This window comes from Macaca nemestrina, chromosome 1 (assembly GCF_043159975.1).
Source record: "Macaca nemestrina isolate mMacNem1 chromosome 1, mMacNem.hap1, whole genome shotgun sequence".
Lineage (NCBI taxonomy): Eukaryota > Metazoa > Chordata > Mammalia > Primates > Cercopithecidae > Macaca > Macaca nemestrina.
Window position 1 is genome coordinate 27,322,509 of NC_092125.1, and position 21,331 is coordinate 27,343,839.

Consider the following 21,331-nt stretch of genomic DNA (forward strand, 5'->3'; position numbering starts at 1 on the left):
GGTACTTTCTGCTCTTGCTTTCATTTCCTTTATTTTAAGAATTCAGTTAACATCAAAGAGAGTGTCTTTTTTTTTTTTTTTTTAAGGAAGAATGCTTTAAAAAGAGGTAAGAGCGGTGCCAACATGAAGACCAAAAAAATAAACAGTGCAATGTGGTGCCAAAAGAAAAGGGGGAAAACATCTGAAATAAGGCGGAAGAGTCAAAGGTAAAAATCACAAAGGAATGGAATAATTAACAAGATAACAAAAGGTTAACTAGGCAAGTTAGACAAGGGGAAGACTTAATATGAAATTTGTCCTAGGATAAATTATTAAAATATTTAAAGATATAATCTAAAGCTCCTACTGAAATAGAAGATAAATTTAAAATAATTTTGATTAAAAAGAGAAAATACACTGTAAAATATTTATTTAATAAAAATAATTTTATAATCTATACAGAATTGAATAAAAAGTACAACAAATTATTTTCAGTTATTTGCAAAACTGCATACAGTACAACTTGCACACTGGGTTCAGCATTCTACAAATATGGCCACATACCAAGATGTGAACATATTCTTGTCTCATATACGAAAAGGCTCAGGTTGTATGCCACAAACTTGGAATTAAATTCCAGGGAAATATTGCTTTGGTAACGTGAACAATTTGTACCACATGCCATTAAAAAAAGATTTAATAAAATCCCTCAAACAGCACTTTTCTACTTGTTTTGGAGTACACAATTCCCAAATTAGCACAAACAAAACAAAGCAAAAACAAAAAACAAAATATAAAATGGAGGTTGCTACTTTTACGATACCACTTCCCTTTCCCTTCCTTAGCTAGTGTTCTTTTCCTTTCCCTTAATTGTAAAGGACAGTGAATAGAAAATGACCTATTCTTATCCTCATCCATCTGCTTCTAGGATTCCTGCTTAAACCAAATAAGTACGTCAATTTTGCAATCTTGACACACTATTATTAACACTGTTCAGCTGTGTCATTCTAAAAAAAGTTAATATCCCAGTTAAAAGCACCTATCTAGATTCTTTTCAAGATAAGGCAACAAAGTCAGCTTTAAAATAGTTTTCATGTCTGACATATACTAGCAGCCCCTTCGTAGACTGATTTCAGAATTAAATGCATACAAAACATTTTTTTCAAGTAACTTGGTAATGAAATCACTAGCAATTTTAAGCAAATATTCAAGATGATCTACCTTTAGAAACAAAGACAGATTTAAGGTAAAAAAAAATGCAGGAATCACATCTATCCTAGTTCCTGTCCCATTGAAATTGAAATAATTTAAAAGAGGCTCAGTTTATGAAAAAGGCCTTGGACTAATGCAATTCCTATTGACATCTTTATTTGGATAAGAAAAACAAATTAATATAAAAACTATATATAGGGATGAAATTATTCAAAAAAGATTTCTCATTTTACTTTGGAAATAAAAGGGAATGCAAATACAAATGGGCTAGTTATATCTGTAGCCCATATATGAACTTTTAATCTTGGAATTAATAGTCCTTCATATTGAAGATTTAAAGACAAGCAAACCTACCTTAAGCTTTCTTAAATCTCTTCATTTAGGCAGGCTTCAAAACTTGCCTTATTTTCTAAGTAAATGAGCTTCTCTGGGAAGCATATGAATAATGCAAAAATGTACTTCTAAACAAATTTTACACAAATACATAATTGTCACGATGGGAACCAAGAACATTCATACGATGAATTTTTTAAAAATAACTTAAAATTAGAAATGATACATACACCTTAAAATACAGAACACTAAATCAGAACAAATATTGCCAGTGATAAAATAACTATGTAGAAAGACCAATGCACATGAGTAACACAGAAATAAGAATTAAATTGAATAGAGGCAGATGCTGTTAGAACATATTTCCATCCATCATGACTTGTAACATTTTGTGGCCTCTGTGAAGCCATGCTCCCACCAGGCCAAGCACCTGGCTAAGTAGATACAGACATATGCGACCTATAAAACACCAAACTCACTTGCTAATAAAGTATACAACACCATGTGCTGCTTGATTGCTCTTGACTGGTTTTTAAAATCAAGTTCACTTTTGAATCAGAAGTCATCCTTAAATTAGCTCTATAAATAATCCATGAAATAAACTTTACTTCTGGCTCCTCTGAATAGTATCATGTTATTCCCGGAATACAAGGTATTAGTCAAGTGGCTGCTTTGAAGCCAAGAAATGCATATTCATAAATATATGTCTACACTTTAAAAAATCAAATACATCCAGGCAGTTGCTGTGCGGAGTTCTTGCTATAAGAAGAAGCCCTTCAGCAGTGTATTATGAAGTGGTTACTTGAGAACTTGATTCTGGATCTTCCAGCTTTCTACATTTCTTCATAATACTGACTGCACCACTGGCCAGGAAAACCACAGCGATGAGTGCAAAATAACCGGCATAGATCAAAAACTAGAAGGGGGAAAAATAGTTTATTGAATTATTGATTACAAGATGATTACTCTATAATAAAGTATATTCAGAATTTGTCCATAAAGCCTAAAAAAATATTGCATACTTACACCATGTGCCAGACCCTAAAGTTACAAAGCAGCATCACCAGCATGGTGGTACTAAATAAAGCCTGACTGCCTAAGTGTGAATCCTGACTTCATCCCTTACAAGCTGCGTGAACTTGATTGAGATACTTCATCTCTGAGCCCTGACTTCTTCACTTACAAAATGGAATTCATAATAGTTGTCACTTTACAGCATTGTTGGGACGAATCAGTGAGATCACAAATGCTCATTAGCACAATGCTAATGCTGTTAGTATTATTTCTATTGTTGTTGCTGTTATTGTTATAATTCAGTCCTGGTCTCTACCTTCAAGCTGATAGGTGGGTACAAACAGGCCAAATTCTGAAGATCAAGAACTCTATTTTTCCCCAGAAGAGGGCAGTAGAAGGTCAACTAGATTCCATTATAGGATTACTTAATATAAAAATTCTTCCCTAAGACAATTTTTTTTTTTTTTAAGTTCTGGGGTGCATGTGCAGAACATGCAAATTTGTTATATAGGTATACGTGTGTCATGCTGGTTTGCTGCACCTATCAACCCATCATCTAGGTTTTAAGCCCCACATACATTAGGTATTTGTCCTAATGCTCTCCCTCTCCTTGCCCCCTACCCTCCGACAGGTCCCGATGTCTGTTGTTCCCCTCCCTATGTCCATGTGTTCTCATTGTTCAACACCGACTTATGAGAGAGAACATGTAGTGTTTGGTTTTCTGTTTCCTGTGTTAGTTTGCGGAGGATGATGCCCTAAGCCAAATTTTAATGTGACTATATGGTTTATTAACATCATCATCATCATCATCTTCTTATAATAACATACTAAATACTTACGAACTGGTTCAAAGGTACAATGAGAGTATGGCCTTAAATCACTGAGCCAATTTCTTTCGATGTTGGCTATACTTCTGCAGGAAGCCATTAATCAATCATGGCAGTTAAATGGGTTTCAGCACCACCCACAAAATCCTATTATTCCACATGTTTAAATCTACCATTTCTATAAGAATCTGCTGACAAATTTCCACTTCCAATGAGAGCCATGTTTCCCTCAACTGTAATCGTCCTGGGAACTCTCCCTTATACAGGGAGGATGGCAGGCACTTAAGTTTCTCTCCTACTTTCCATCCTGAAATAAGTTTTGGGGTTAGATGTTGGTTTAACGCCGAGCTCTGGAACACTATTATTGATAGTATTGGACAAGTGACTTAACATCTCTCAAACTCATCTTCTTCATGTCTAATACAGCAACCCTGCAAATCCTATACAAAGCATTTGACACACAGAAGGCACTCAATGCACATTGTCTATTATTACTATTTCTCTCTTAGATTGCTTTAGTAAAAACAAAGTTAATTACAGCTAATATGTTGGGAAGAAATCATTTGGGTTGGGATCGGGGTGGGAGTAAGTACTTCTTGATTCATTCAGTTGCCCATTTTGCCAAAGTACAAAACAATATGTACTTAAAACTCACAATGCATGAAGGCATATACAACTATACAATTCCTGAATGTAAAAAGTATTCACATTGTTTTTGGGTGTTGGTGCAAGTTTCTCAATAGGTCATGTGTTACAAATCATAATGCTGTTCATCAACAGCAAGGCACTACCTTGGTATTTGGGTAAGGGGTGTTTTAAATAAAGGGAGGAGACTTAAAGAGCTGTGAGATGAAACAGGGAATCTCAAACATGGGACACAGTATTCCAAGCATAGATTTAAGTATAGAGGGAAATAATGGATGAGGAAGCAGGAGGTCTTGGCCTGTAAGGAATCAGTATTACCTCTCAGCTGAAACAGACCCACTGGGCTGATGAGTTACACTCAGGAGTGTTCTAAGACCTCATAAAAAAGACGACAATCCCAACACCCTCCAGGGAGAGAGGAACTAAGGATAGGGGAGAAGGTGTTGAATGAAGGAAGGAGGGTACACTTTTACTTTACATCTGTTCCCTATTGTTTGAATTTGTTTCCATTAAGCATACATATACTTCCGTCACCCTGATCAAGTCACACATACTACCTTCGATGCCAAAGGAGAGATCTTACCTGAGTGGTAATTTCTAATCCAAGGCCACTGGCATCTACCACAATTAGAGTGAGCAGCGTCTGTAGTGCCAGGGCAATGAAGGTATTTACACCAAATACTAGGGCATAGCGTTCCATGCTGAGGTTTGCAGCAATTTGAAAACTTAAAAAAATTAAAAATAAAAGAAGAGTGAATAGATAAGAATTACTTCCTGAGTACTTATAATAGTTATTCTAAATAAAAGTAAACATTTTTACTTGAAATGTGAAGAGTCCTCCTTTCCACTGTCAATTGCCTTTCCAAACAAATGAAAATATTTTGCAACTAAATGATATAAATCTCATGCAAATATCTGAAAACAGTAGGAACATACAGACAAGGGAATAAACAAAACTTGCCTAAATGTTTCCTCAGAAGAAAAACTGATAATGCACATAAAATACAATGTTTCCTCCCATTTGCCTAATTTAACTAGAAACTTTAATATTTTGGTTTGTAAAGAAACCAAAAAATTTATCCTATTACAATTTTTCCTAAGGCTTCTATGAGCCAAAATACATACGTTGCTATGGTGATGAGTAACATGTAGATGATTCTGAAGACAACATAGGATGCATAGCACACCCAAATGTTACCCACAGTGTCCATGATATACACTGCAGCAGCAATCAGGAGAGAAAAGAGAGATAACGTCATTTCTCCCCAAGTTGACCAGGATATTTTTATATAACCAACTGCAAACACAGCAACAGCACCTACAAAATAACAACAACAACAAAAAATCCAGTTATTTTGCTAAGCAAATGCTATGAAATACATTAAAAACGCAGCTTAGATTATTAAATTTTCAAATCTGCAACCTTATAAATAGGATAGCTCAAGAATATGGAGGGCCTTGAAACTCACACAGAGATTTCTGAACTTGATGGAATCAATAAAATGGAGCCACTGAGACGACAGACTGAATTAGGAGAGGGGGCAATGAGATGAAAATGCAGGACAAAGACACAGGGACTTTGCTAAGCAAAAAAAAATTCTGCAGCTGAAGCAGAGGCAAGAGTCAAAAAGAACCACGGCCTCTAATTTGGCATCATGGCAGGATGAGTCATCTCCCCTTCACACCAAGGAGCGGTCTAGAACATGGCAAAAGGGCTTCTCTGCCTTTTGGTAAAACAGTGACGATGATAAGGATAGCTAAAATCTATGAAGTGTTTTCTGAGTGCCAAGACAGATAATAAGTGTTTACAGAAATCATATAACACCATCCAACAACCTCAGGAGGTAGGTCAACAAATTACAAATGAACAAAAGAGTAAGATGGTCAAATACACAGGCTCTGAAGCCATCCTGCCTGAGTTCAAATCTTGACTTTGCTACTTACCATCTATATGACCTTGAGCAAGTTATTAACCTACCAGTCCCAAGTTTCCATTGCAAAATGGGGATAAATTTATCTCAGGAATTTTGTGAAGATTGAGTTAATGTATATAATGTCCTTAGAACAGGACCTAGCACATAGTAACATTCAACAAATATTAGACACTATTGTTATAAACTACTGTATATTGCTATTCAAAATTTCACATCAAGTGACAAAACTACCCAGTAAGTACGGAGATAATGGAAACTTGGATAAACAATCTTGAAAATTATTGTATTAGGTTTCCCCAAAGTTTATTTAAAAATTCCAGTTTGTTAGTCATAGTCCTGCTCCACTTGAGTACTTCTAAGTTGTCTTCCTCAATTATAAAATCGAGCTCAAAATAAGTAAATCATTTTTTGAGGCTATTTCAAATTTGGGAGGGGGGAGCAAATCTGATTACGGCTGGCTTACCTACCAGAGGAATCCCTTCCCCACCACCACCCTCTATTATCCTGCATTGCTTACCCAGTAAGGTTGAAACAGCCTCCACACCACCATTATAGATAGCAGCATAGCGAGAAGGCATCACTTTCTCCCACAGGCCCTGTGTGTAGTTCACAACTTGAAAATAGCCACAGGTAGAGAGGGCCCACCACACAGACCAGCAGAGAAGAGGGCGAGAAGAGTAGCACATCAGGAAATCATTCCATAGTACTTTCAACACAAGGAGACGGTCTGGCTTGGGTTCCTACATAGCAAAAGGGAACAACGCTCAAACTCTGATGAAGGCAATTATATAGAAAGCAATTTACAGGCCCAATTATTTACCTAACAGACTTTTTTCCTTGTGAAAACCAACTGCTTACTTCATAAACTTGTTAACAATTACATTTCTCCCCTCTGGTGAAAAATATGTTCTCATAGGATTTTTGCTTTAAATGCACTATAGCATTAACACAGCTGTATGTAATCAACCCAGCAAAAGATGTATTGTTTACAAAATGAAGATGATGAAAAGAGATTGCAGGCTTCAGCCAATAGGAGTCTATAATCTACATCTCCCATAGACTGGCAAACAACATAACAAGAATAATAATAAGCAACAGACTAGCAACCCTAATAAATCACTATTCAGTTAAGGCCTCCTACCCTTGTAATTGACAGATTGACGCAACAGTTAAGATAGAAATATTGTAAAGAAGTAGACCAAAATATTAGCAGTTCTTTCTAAGTGGTGGGTTCTTAGTGGTTTAAATTTTCTTCCTTAAACTTTTTATATTACTTAATATTTAAACAATGAGAAATAGTATTATAATAAAGTAATAAATCAAGTTACTGGGCTTATAATTGAGTGAAGCAAGACATTACTGAGCTATGCACCATCACAAGAAGTGAATATGAGATGTCAGACACTCTGTGAGATATCTCTGATTTCATCTGTATAAAAGGACTAATCTGCCAAATGTTACTGTAATCCCTGGGCCTTGCTCAGAACATGGGAAGGCCGGGTGCAGTGGCTCACATCTATAATCTCAGCACTTTGGGAGGTCAAGACAGAATTGCTTGAGCCCAGGAGTTTGAGATCAGCCTGGGCAATAAAGTGAGATCCTATCTCTACCAAAAAAAACCCCAAAAAAACAGAACATGGAAAATTTTACTTTCGTGGCTAACATGTAAAGGCAAAATGAGCGCCATGGAAAGATGAGTATGATATACCACTGAGTAAAACAACATCAAGTTACAAGACTACATGTAGATCACAATTTCATTTACTATAAAATGTATACATATGTGTACATGCATATGCATATATGAAAAGAGATGTTTGAAAAGTTCACTAATCTTTGGGTGGTGGTAGGTCAGGTGATTTTTAATTTTTTTAATATAGCTTTCTGTAATGTTTAATTTAAAAAAGTAAGTAGATGCCAGGCACAGTGGCTCACGCCTGGAATCTCCACACTTCAGGAGGCTGTGGCAGGAGAACTGCTTGAACCAAGAAGTTCAAGATCAAGCTGGGCAACATAGTAAGATCCCGTCTCCATACACACATACACACACACACACACACACACACACAAAATTTAATTAGCTGGCTGTGGTGGTGTACACATGCAGTCCCTGCTACTCAGGAGACTGAGGTGGGAGGATCACTTGAACCTAGATAAAGGCTGCAGTGAGCCGTGATCATGCCACTGCACTCCAGCCTGGGCAACAGAGAGAGACTCTGTCTCAAAAAAAAAAAAAAAAAAAAATACATACACACACACACACACAGTATATATATACACACATATACACACACACCATATATATCATTTTTATAAAATTAGTACAGATATTTTCTCCTCTTATATACAGTAACAGTGACCATCAGCATTAGGTAAATAAAGGCCATTTTCTCCCTGAGGCTAGAAAACCTCACTGGACTGAGAATCCGAGTTTCATCATTCTTTTACCTTCTCATGCCGTTGCAAAGCAACCCCAATGTGGTGCTTCCTTCTTTGTGCTGTTTAGCCCAGAGGGGGATATCCTTCAAGCACCATTACTACAGCCCTTTTCCAAAATTCAGGGAGGAGTACTGAGGTTAACTAAGATAACTCAGAGAAAGAATTACTGACACTTGAAAATTCTAATTGATGAATTTGCATATGATAACCACCTAAAAGTACAAAATACTGCTGTTACAAGATTGATTTCTTGGCACTGTATATGAGCGCAAACCTTGTGAATTTAAACAAATCACAAGATAACTGTTAATTATATCTAATGTGAATTTGCTGAGAGTGAGTGAATGGTACCAAGCATATTTTCTGAAGTCTTTATTCAAGATCCACCAGTTTTATTGAACTATATCAGAATTTTACTATTTAGCTTCAGTTGCTTAACCAATATAACCTGGAAAACAACTGTGATAATCTAAAACTTTCAAGGATGCTGGAAGGATTATAAGAAAGTATATTCCTGGAAGAATGGAACTATTAAAAGGATTCACAAGTTTCTATTAGAAACCTACCATAAACTGATAAGAAACCCTTAGTTTTCTCATCTGGAAAACGAAAATGATAACAATAACATCTATCCACATAAGATTATACAGAGTTAAATTAGATAATGCATGTATTTATTATAGAGGTGCTCAGTTAATGTTATTTTTATTGCATAGCTTAAAAAGTCATGGCATACATAAAATAATGCATACATAAAACATTTGAGAACTTTAGATCTATTATGTAATAATGAATTCTGCACACAGAAGTTAATAACTACTCAATCTATTATCTGGCCACGCCAAAAAGAAAAGTTGGCAGGTCCTGTTTATAAAATTGGCACCTCTTGCTATAATCTGCAGGCTTCCTTCTATGCTGTTTTCTAGGCTTCAAATGTTAAGCTTATATGAATCGCACTTTCTAAAAGAGCATTTGACATGTTACCTTTTATGTTTCTTGTTAAATTACATTTACAAAGGTTTATTTCTATTACATCAAAACTCTGAGCTGCTCATAGTTAATCATGCAAGTTCTAATTTAATAAGTGGCTTCACTGTGTTCCATGGAGCTTTGAGAGTTTCATGTGGGATGAATAACAGGCTCAAGGTGGGTAAAATTATCAGACCTGCATTCCTGTTTCAATCAGAAAGGCTCAATTTTTTACTTATCACAATGGGGATCTAGTTTCAGATTTCATTTGAATATAAGGTTTTGACACTGTTTTATACATTTAAAAATCTTTAACAATTACTTCCCTCTGTCAGGGAATGGAAATCTCTACTGAAGTGGTGGTTTTTGGAGTCAACCAGATGCGGGTGGAAATTTTTCTTTTTTTTTTGAGACAGAGTCTCTGTTGCCCAAGCTGGAGTGCAGTGGCACCATCTCAGCTCACTGCAACCTCCGCCTCCCGGGTTAAAGCAACTCTCCTGCCTCAGCCTCCCAAGTAGCTGGGATTACAGGCATGCGCCACCATGCCCAGTTAGTTTTTGTTGTTTTTTTTTTTTTTTAGCAGACATGGTGTTTCACTACCTTGGCAAGGCTGGTCTCGTACTCCTGACCTCAAGTGATCTGCCTGCCTTGCCCACCCAAAGTGCTGGGATTACAGGTGCGAGCTACCATGCCCGGCCTGAGTTGGAAATTTTTGAAGTGCCACTTCCTATGTGCCTTAGAGCAAGTCAGTTAACTAAATTTAGTTTCCTCTTCTCTAAAATGAGCAAATATCTACATCATCGAGTTTTAATAAGAATCAAATAATATACTGACTCTAAAGTTCTTAGCACAGTATCTGATACCCAAGTCAAAATAAATGGGAGGTGCGATGATGATGATAATGAAGATGACTGGGCATGATTAATTCAAAGAGAAAAGGAAATATTACTCTATTTACAACCTCACAAATACATGACTATCTACCATAAAAGTACAAAGCTGTTCCAGATTATTCATGTCTAATGATAATGATAATAGTAACAGCAATTACCATTTATTGGAAACCTACTACGTAAACTCATTTGAAAGCTTTAAATACTCAAAATAACCCTGTAAGATATATATGTACATAAGGAAACTAAATCTCACAGAATTAAGTAACTTGCCCCAGTACTAGAACTAGGGTTTGGACTTCACTTTCTTCAAAACTCACTACACCCTGCTGCTAGAAATGACATTATTTAATACCAAAGTGCAAGCATTAATTTCACTGTTGTCATTGTTCCTATAGACCTTAGACATGGAGACACAGAAAGAACACTTACTAGTAGTAAAAGATATGAAACTACAAATAAAAGCATGGCTATATTAAGAGAATCATTTACTAGGTATTAATTACATGTCAGAACCTATGCTAAAGAAGTGGTTTAATTTGTGTCATTTCTAATAGATGAAGAACTCAAAATAAATCAGGTTCACTTATCAGCCAACTACATAATGAATCCAGCTCTGCTTGTGAAAGAAAGTCACCAGCTTTGGTTCTTCTTTCTGTGAGATCAGCACCCTTTGCCCCAATGCAATAGGCTCTCTTTAAATAAAAAGAACTCACAAATACTCTAAGGTAACTTGTAGAGTGAGCTATCACTTAGACTCCTCCTACTTCATTTTCTCTTTCTATAAAAATCAAGATAAAACCATCTATCTACCTACTCTTCAATAATTACCATGATTATAATTTATGGTTTAATTATAGGTCTTGTCAACTTAAAATACCTCTGTGCTCCCTAATATCCATATTCTGAATTTCCTTCAAGCTTGCCAAAGAAAAACAGCAGCATTTCAGGGCCAATCAGTGCCAATACCAAGCAGCACTGCCCATCTGCTATGGTATCGGTAGCAGAGCCTAGGATATCAGGGAACTGACCTGAATCCTAATTTCGAAAACAGTGTAACTGACATGATGGTTCTGACATTGTTACCCTAGTTAAAAGACTTCATGGAGAAAGGTTTAGAGAGAACTGGATCTCATATACACTTTAAAATTATGCCCAAGAGTATATTTGTGCAATTCTGCGCAAGTTGCTAATCTCTGATCCTAATCCTTATCTCTAAAAGGACAGTCTTGATGAAATCTAATCTCTTCTTAAAATTCTCTGATTTTTCTGACTTGTGATTAGAATTTCTAACTCTAAAATTCTACAATTCTTCGGTATATAAAATACTGACACACTGTGTATCTATAAACAAGTATTTCAAGTTGATCTAGAACAGAGTTTTTTAAACTATAGGTCACCACCCATAAGTTGGTAATAAAATTGATTTAGAGAACAGTGAACTGAATTTTTAAAAAGTAAAAGAATGTATCAGAATAAAGTATTGTTGTAAAACTTGTTTCTGTTATATATAAAATATATACATACCTATGTATGTACAGGTTTTCTATGTAAAATGTGTTTTCTCACTATGTTTCTTAATTATATTCAAAAAAGTTTGAAACTCACTATCTATAAAAATCTTTAGAACTATGGTCAATATGTTAATATCTAAAATATACATTTATACACACATTATATATATGTTAATTTTAGCTAAAGCCACTGTAACACATTCAAAACAGATAAAGAAGAGTCTTTATTTTTTTCCACTTCATGAAATCTATGAAATGATTATACCTCCTTCCCTCTCCCATCAACCCTCTGTTGACTCTCCAACATTACCTAACAATTTATGAAAAAATCAGCATTTCATTGCCACTTAATCCTTGGTCATTCTGACAAAAACTGCTCACAGGTGCCTTGGTAATCAAGGTGAGTTTCATGGTGAGGGTTGCCCAGGCTCTAGAAGTCTACCCAGGCTCTTTGGGATGATAACCTAAATTTCAAGTAGTAATTTGAGAGCTCAACAATGGGGACAGAGAAAAGAGTAATTTTCAACGAGGACATTAGATACCACATTGAAACAATCCAGTTAACTCTCAGTACAGAATGAAAGACTTTATTCATAATGGTTCTTTATTATCAGCCAGCCTACAAAGCTTATGGAGCTCAGTCCGACTGAGGCCACCTACAAAGCTGGAATGTTAATAGGCTTATTTCCAAACATGTCCCAGGAAAACTAAGACTACAGTGTGGCTGGAATTAACTTTGCTCCTCACAGCTCACAGCTTATAACCTAATAGAAACAAAAAAACTTGTATATTAAAAAAAAAGGGGGGTGGGTGTCTAGGGAAAGGAATTTATCTTCCTGGCTAGACAGAACAGATAGATAAATTATTTTAATGCCATACTTCTCCCTTCCAAGAGACAGCTTCATAACACACTTTTAATATTTATTCCATCATCACCTCAAACTGTCCTCTTGTGATCTCTTTGCCTGCATTATTCATTACTACTTTACTTCAGCAAATTGTCATTTGAAAAATAAATAACAGATATACCTTCTAGCACAGAAGAGGAAAATAACTTCTTACCCTTAAATACCGTGGGCTTCATGGCTGGGTGCAGTGGCTCAGGCCTGTAATCCCAGCACTTTGGGAGGCTGAGGCGGGTGGACTGCTTGAGGTCAGGAGTTTGAGACCAGCCTGGCCAACATGGTGAAACCCCATCTCTACTAAAATAGAAAAATTAGCTGGGCATGGTGGCAAGTGCCTGTAATCCCAGCTACTAGGGAGAGGCTGAGGCAGAACTGCTTGAACTCTGGAGGCAGAGGTTGCAGTGAATCGAGATCGCACCACTGTTCTCCAGCCTCAGCAACAGAGCAAGACTCCATCTCAAAAATAAATAAATAAATAAATAATAATAATAATAATTTGGGCTTCAATTCAGAAACTAGAAGTAGATATTTAATAATTTATTAGAATCATTTCATTTACCCATTTAGCAAAAATTTTCTGAGTGCTTTATTTATGTGCCAAACACTCAAAAGATGAAGACTCAGCCCTTGCAATCCAAGACATCTCTGACATGAACAATATAATGCTGTATCAATCTGACTTTGGAGGTCATGCACTCCAGGGAAAAATAAATGTGTCATCTCTAATATAAATAAACCACAGCTTGAATGAATAGAATGAATGAATAAAGCAACGAATCAACTCAGGATAAAACACGAATCCAAATGAATACAAGATCTATCAAGAGGGAGTCTGCTGGTTTTTTCACCACTGGTCTAGCCCCCATAGTAGCAATTACAAGATACTTAAGGCTGAGCTTACCGGTTCCTCCAGGGGAGGCTCCTCCATATTTAGAGGGATTTTTGACTCAATGTCCTCCCAGCCAGGAAGGTGGTTAGAAGCTGGGGTGTCAGTAACAATGCCACCATTTTGTACCTTGATACCATTCACTCTCTGGCAGGTAGAAGGAATGTGGTGAAAGAAGAGGCTCTTCTGTGGCATAGGTAAAAACCAGGCCACAGCAAAAGCCACTGAAACACAGGTAAGAGAGATGACATTCAGGCTGAACAGCGACCAGCCTGCCACTGAGACAAGGATTTGCCCTAGGACAGAGCCCACTGTAAAGCCCACCAAAGTGGCACTTCGACAGTAACTTGTGACTTTCTGGTACATGCCCAGGTCTACCACACTGTAGATATAGGAGTAATAGGCAATTTCAGTGGCTGTGGCTATGCCATAAAAAAATTCTAGAAATTGAATGGCCAACAGTCCCTGGGCATAGAGCAGCATAAACCATGTAACAATAAGGCTGAGCCCCTGCAGTAGAACAACAGGTTTATAACGGAGGTAGTCGGTAGCAAGGAACACAGGAAACAGTAGCACCAGGTAAGAGTAAGTCCATACTGGATAAATTTCATTGAAGACCTGGTAGAAAGAGAAAAAAAAAAAAAAATCCCATTAGTGATCAAAGGACCTGGAATACTCAAAAGGAATTTCTTCTTACAAAACAACCTACAAATAACTCAAAGATCTCATCCTTATCAATCAAAGAAACCTTGACAACAACAGTTCAGATAATTGTTTGAAAATAGCTCTTCTCTTTTTTTTGTTTGAGATGGAGTCTCGCTCTGCACCCAGGCTGGAGTGCAATGGTACAATCTTGGCTCACTGCAACCTCCGCCTCCCGGGTTCAAGTGATTCTCCTGCCTCAGCCTTCCAAATAGCTGAGATTACAGGCACCCGCCATCACACCCGGCTAATTTTTGTATTTTTAGTAGAGTTGGGGTTTCACCATGTTGGCCAGGCTGGTCTCAAACTCCTGACCTCAAATGAGGAGCCTCCCAAAGCGCTGGGATTACAGGCGTGAGCCACCACGCCCAGCCCGAAATATCCTTTCCTATCCCCAATAGCATCATCTTTTTTCCTAATAAATTCTTCCCATTAATCAAGGTCTACTTCAAAGACTTCCTTATTCAGAAAGACTTTGCGGAAGCCAATAGTACTTGTATTACAATATTCAAACTCTTTTTTTCTTTTTTTTTTTTGGAGACAGGGTCTCCCTCTGTCACCTAGGCTGGAGTGCAGTGGCAGAATCATGGTTCACTGCAACCTCCGCCTCAGGTGAGGCTCAGGTGATCCTCCCACCTCAGCCTCCCCAGTAGCTGGGACTACAGGCCTGTACTACCACATCCAGCTAATTTTTTTTTTTTTCTTTTGGTAGAGATAGGGCTTCTCCACATTACCCAGGCTGGTCTCAAACTCCTGGGCTCAAAGCAATCCACCAGCCTCAGCCTCCCAAAGTGCTCGGATTACGGACATGTGAGCCATCTCACCTAGCCTCAAACTCTCTTGATACTGATCTACATGCATCTCTTTCCCCAATTAATTCATAATACTAGCTCTTCACCATGGCTGCATCTCCTAAGAAGCTTTTAAAAATTTGTTAGCCAAGCATGGTGGCACAGGCCTATGGCTGCTACTCAGGAGGCTGAGGTGGGAGAAGTGCTTGAGCCCAGGAGTTTGGGGCTGCAGTGACTTATGATCACACCACTACACTCCAGCCTGTGTGACAGAGCAAGACTCTGTCTCTTTAAAAAAAAAAAAAAAAAAAATGCCCAGCCACAGATATTTTCTAAAAACTTCTCAGATTTTTAAATGAGCCAGAGTTGAGAACAACTGCCTTATCGGCTTTTTAAGGATAGACCCCTACATTCACCTGTATGACCTGTCTAAAAGCCAGCATACTGTTTGGAAGATACTAGATTCAATAAACGCTTTGAAAACTGAATTACTGTCATTTCTTACTTCTAGACACAAGATAGACAGCCTTTATCCTAGTGTTTCATTAAGCTTCTCTGACTCTAAGTTTTGTTTCTTTTGGGGCAGAGGAACAAATAAAGATGGTCAATCTGTCCTACAATCTTGAGAAAATTAACTCTCTCCAGATGGCAGGATTATAGGCAACTTTTACGTCCTTCTTTTTGCTTATTTGTAAATAGAAAAAAAATAGAAGTTTTTGCTGTTTTCTTTTTAATGCCTATTTTAAACTTGGGATATAGTAGAAGTGATCTTTAAAATAAGCTTTAAACCAGAAAGACCCCAGCAGGAATTTCAGTTCCATCACTTGCTGTGTGAGTGTAGACAAGATTCTTTTAGCTCCCCTTAGCCTTAACCTCCATTATCAGTAAAGGAGAGTTGTTTGCTGCAAAAATTAAATGAGACACAACATGTAAATTACTTACTCCACCTGATTTATTCACAAAGTCTGAAGACTAGAGGATAAGCTGACAAGGATATCTGGGGCAATATCTACCCACAGATAAAGATCTGTTTTACTGAAAGTTTGGCCTTTAACTATTAACATACAGTCAAATTTTAGCCTGCTTAAAACTTATAAACTGGTATCTATTTTAAAGTGAATGCTTCTCCTGAAATCTAAAAAAAAAATCTTTGAGAGTAGAGAGAAGAAATCTGTCTTTTTCTCCTCTCCTTTTGTTTTAAAATTTAGTTAACAATAGCTCTGTTCAAACCAACTTGTCCCTCTGCAGTCTTCTAGGAGCAAACACAAACTTTAATACAAATGTCGCTGAATATGACTTAGCATTAGCTTTGCTTAAAAATCATGTAATATTTTTTATTTAACTGTCCGTTGCAAAAAGCAAGCACTCAGTAAGTAATGAATAAGCTATTCTATTATTTCAATTATTAGTTATACAAAAAACGTAGGGCTTGCCACAAGGAGAGGAGAATCAGCCATGATCTGGTGGTCCTCTGAGAATACACCCCTTCCCCAGACTTCTAGATTTCTCTCGAAATCCCTTTTCCTCATCTAATTAGCAATAATAGAAGTACGCTTATGTTTTTGTTACACAATCAGCAAACAGTTACTACGCCTGGCCACTCTGCTTTATTTCTGTGCCCCCTGAACATACTTCACTCACCTTGAAAAGCTTTCTGATAGGACAGAGCACATGATCTTGGTAGCACATCACACAGCAACCTTCTACCCAGGGCACATGACAAAACAGATCAGCTTTCAAATATCAACACTTGGAACATGTTTCTCTCCCTGTGTTTCACTATCAGGAAAGGTGCACAAACTGTGCAGATCACATGGCAGTTCACATGAAACTTTAATGGTCAGCTGTTCACAGCAGTATCAATTCTGCCTCAGTGGCTACACCTCAAATTCAGTGGTTGTTTTGGGTCTCCAGCATCATACTTTCTCATATCAGTGCAGTAATTTTCTTGTAAAATCATTCTGTTCACAAAAGTTGGCTGTTTTGACTTTATTATTGCTTTAAATCAGTATTAAAATTCAAATAGGTTATGAATAACTGCTACGTCGCTTATGCAGTGATCCACAAGACTGAGAAACGGCCCAGGAAGAGGGCATTGAATCGGCTTTATTTCGGTTTTGTGGAAGTACTTTGGGTTTAATTTCTTTTTCAGTTTATATATTGTCTTTCTTCTGCAAAAATCAAGTGCTGGTTTTGACCATGCACTTTAACAGGTCAGTACATTTCTAAAATACACTATGCACTTCTGAAGTACTTTAATTGTAAGCCCTTACCTAGGAAAAATCAATCAGCAAAAAACTCTTGATGATGGACTACGTGCTCTCAATTATCCTGAACATCACAGAAGCCTTCAAAGACACCACCTTGTATCTGAGAAGCAAAACTAACATCTGGGAAGCAACAATTCACAATACAAGGAAAACCATAATTAAGAGTCAATTATGTTATACCATCTGCCTTTATCCCTGGAGGTTGGGCTTAAGGGAGAGAGGGGCAGGATATCCTTGGACACAACCTCACCCAACTAAAAATCAAGACAAATTAAGACGTTCTGTACTTCTGTCCTGTCCTTACTTGGATAAGCACATCCATCCTGCCAAATGTAAACAAAGTAAGGGATGGACAGGAAGCAGGTGAAGCAGGTAGAGGGAAGATCCTTTCAGAAAAGCAGTGCTTGCCTACTTTCAGTCAATGAGTATTTACTAAGCTATGTCCAAAGTACACCTTGCTGTTTTCACTTCTTTGTCAAAATATTACCCCCTCACCCCCAGCAGGAACTGCTGGACCAGTCTGGGCAGTCACGCTAAGCCACATTACAACACTATCAGCATACGGCCTGACGCACAAGGCACGGGGCCTCTGGACGCGTGTTCTGAGACCTTCGCAGGAGACTCGCCCTACATAGCCGAAGAAAACAGAAAATCATGAACACAACGCAGAGCACGAAGTCGACCTCCAACTGGGAAAAATCAGAAATCTCTGCCCAGAATGGTTCGAGCGCTTTTCTCAGTCCTCTCTTCCTCCGCCGCCCACCCGCAGGCTGGTGGCCCGCCCTTCCTGCGCGCGCCCCGCGTCCTCCGCGCGTACCTCTCTCTCGCTCAGGTTCTTGTCCGGCCCCAGCAGGTACGGGGTCAGGAAGGGCTCGGACGGCCTGAGGCTGGCGAAGAAGCCATAGGCGCAGAGCAGCGCGGTGGGCAAGAACCAGCACTCACGAGGGACCCGAGCGGTGCGCAAGAGCACAGCGGCCGCCGCGGCGCGCCGAGATACCGGGCCGGGCACATCCATCCGGGGCGCCAGGGGAGGGGACCGGCCCGACCCCTTCCTTCTCCTCCTCCGCCAACTGGAATGAGGGTCAGGCACTGCCCCAGCGCGGGCACTTGTAACCGCAAGTGACGCCTTCTCCCTGTTAGGCCCGGCCGTTCTGGACTCGCCGCCGCCTCCGGCTACCGGACTCCCAGCCTTAACCCGCGGACGCCTCCACGGTCGCGGTCTGAGCGCCCGGCCTAAGGGAGACCCGTCCTAAGGCCCACCCTCCGCCACCGCCTCCAGGCTGGGAACCAATCACAGCGGACGCCAGGAATACTTGGCTTCTCTGCCATTGGTTGTGGGTCACACGACGTGAACTGGCGGCGGCGGCAGCAAGCCAGGCTTCTGACGTCCCAGGGCTCAGGCGCGGAGGACATGTGGAACTCCAATCTGAAAGGGGCGGCTTGCGGCCGAACGCTAGTCAGGCGGCCAGCTAGGGTTCGTGTCACACCTGTGGTCGGCTCTGCTCATCTGTCGGGAATGCGTCCTGTGGGCCTAATCCCCAGATGGAAGAAACGCTCTGTTCTCCCCAACCATCGTTTGTCATTCTTATTCACCGTCCCTCGAATGTCCGTTCAGGTTCTGCTCCTGAGAGACTTAGTGACAGAGGACAGGCAAAGATTTCACGTTGGGAACGGGGAAGGTTAAATCACTCCTCCAGCAGCTTTCGTGTTTTAAATTGTATTCATCCGCCATGGAAAGACATCAGAAGCCCAGGATCTAAGCGAGAGACTGAAATGAAGAAAGTGGATAATATTGGGAGAATAATGAACAAGCTGGTCAGTGAATAGCGGAACCGTAATGGAGTCCCAGTTAAAGGGTTTTAACTTTATTTCATCATTTTTTGCAAGCATGATACAATGAAAACAAACACCTAACTACGCTAAGGTTTATAGTTAAAAGGAAGGTGGAAAATCCTGAGTCATTACAGTAATCACGAAACATGAGGGATTTCTTCATTTAAAAACAAAAAAGAGGTCTTGGCATAGTTTTCAAGGGCAAAGCATGGCAAGACTCTCCAGTGCTTGCTTTCATCTCCCTCTGTATGCCTTTTTCTGCCTGACTCACAGCCTGGCTCTATCCTAATCCTTCTGCAAAGATGCAGCATTTAAAGCAATTTTTCCTGTGCAGTATTTGTAGAATGATAGATCCTGCCAGAAGCTCATGGAAACATTTTGAAACTATCTTGCTTTTCGGTATGTTACGATCCATCTAGCACAATTTTCTTCCTGTGATAGCAAATGACACTTTTTTCAAGCATCAGCAACAGAAGTGAGTCTACCAGATGGAATAAGATACTAGTAAAGGGAAAGATTTGTTTCTAAGACTGCACAAATGAATGAACCCAAATATGTGAATTGATTAATCTGTGAAGAAATACAATTGGTACTATTTACATCTCTCAATGAGTCTTAAAGTGTGGTCGAGGAAGCCCTGGGGGTCTTTGGGACCCTGTCAGAGGTTTCATGAGTTCAAAACTATTTTCATAACCATGCTAAGACTTTATTTCGTTTTCCACTCCAGAGGCTATATAATGTGTGATGACATCATCACTTTATAGGATGAGAGAATATGTGCTTGTATATTCTTGTGTTTGTCAGACTTTCCATTTTTAATTTATTACAATATGGCAATTATCAATAGGTATAACCCACAAAACCCAACAGAGTTTTGGGGCACCTCAGTAACAAGGGTCCTAAGACCAAAATGTTTGAGGACTTCTAATTGATATTATTCAATTATCTAGTTCCCTAAACTCCAACCCTTGTCAGGACTACAGAGAGAAAACAGGTGGTCCTCTTGACAATTGCTTTGTATTTACATTCAGTGCTTTTGTAGAAGTGAAGAAAGAAAGAGAAAGCAAGCCAGAGAGGCTTGGGAAAGAAAAGCCTTCTTATTAAAAACAGCTTTCAGGGTGGTCATGGTGGCTCACTCCTGTAATCCCAGCACCTTGGGAGGCCGGGGCGGGCGGATCACTTGAGGTCAGGAGTCTCAGACCAGCCTGGTCAACATGGTGAAAAACGTCTCTACTAAAAATGAAAAAATTAGCCAGGCATGGTGGCATACACGCCTGTAGTCCCAGCTACTTGGGAGTCAGAGGCAGGAGAACCACTTGACCCAGGAGGCAGAGGTTGCAGTGAGCAGAGAGCGAGACTCGTGAGACTCTTTAGACTCGGTAGACTCGTCTCAAAAAACAAAACAGCAACAACAAAAACAGCTTTCCATCCCTTCCCTGAGGCTTGGGGACCTGAACCATGTTAATCTGTAAATCACTGCTTCTGTAACTTTTCCTTGGTGTAAATCATATAGGCAATGAGGCTGGGTATAAACAGTAACTGTCCTTGAATTGGGTAGATGTTTTCTTATTATTTTTGTCTAAGAGGTCATGGCGATAAGCAGAATTCTAAGAATGACCCCCAGTGACGCTTGCCCTTGTATAACCCCCACCCATTTGAGTGTTAGGTGGAACCTATGAATTTGATGAGGCAATATTCCTGTGATTATATTACATTTTATGACAAATGTGAGATTTTCCAGGTGGGCCCAATCTAATCACATGAGCCCTTTAAAAGCAGAGCTTTTCCTTCTGCTAATAGCAGAAGAGGAAGTCAGAGAGATTTGAAGGATGAGAATTTGACATGCTGCTGTTGGAGGGGGCTACATGCCAAGAAATGTGGGCATCCTGTAACAACTGAGACTGGCTCTTGGCTGACAGCCAGCAGGGAATCAGGATATCAGTCCCAGAATCATAAGGAACTGAATTCTGCTAAAAACCTAAATGAGCTTGGAAGTGGGATTCTCTCGCCGGAGAAGAGCCCAGGTGGGTCAGCATCTTAATATTGGCCTGCGAAACCGTAAGCAGAGAATCCACTCAGGCCCACCTGGATCTACAGAACTGTGAGCTAAGCTGATGTGGTAATATTTTAAAGCTGCTAAATTTTTGTTCATTTGTTGTGCATCAATAGGAATCTAACACAAAGG

At 39.1% G+C, this 21,331-nt stretch overlaps 1 protein-coding gene across 1 annotated transcript; it reads right to left on the reverse strand.

The window, feature by feature from the left end:
• Positions 1-372: 372 nt before the first annotated feature.
• On the reverse strand, positions 373-18,559 carry LOC105493029 (solute carrier family 19 member 2). Its single transcript, XM_011760459.3, has 6 exons — positions 18,131-18,559; positions 13,566-14,168; positions 6,462-6,684; positions 5,136-5,328; positions 4,594-4,735; positions 373-2,440 (listed from the first exon to the last, which is right to left on the reverse strand). Exons 1-6 carry the CDS (start codon positions 18,326-18,328, stop codon positions 2,312-2,314), a joined length of 1,488 nt encoding a protein of 495 aa, XP_011758761.1. The 5' UTR covers positions 18,329-18,559; the 3' UTR covers positions 373-2,311.
• Between the last annotated feature and the right edge of the window lie 2,772 nt (positions 18,560-21,331).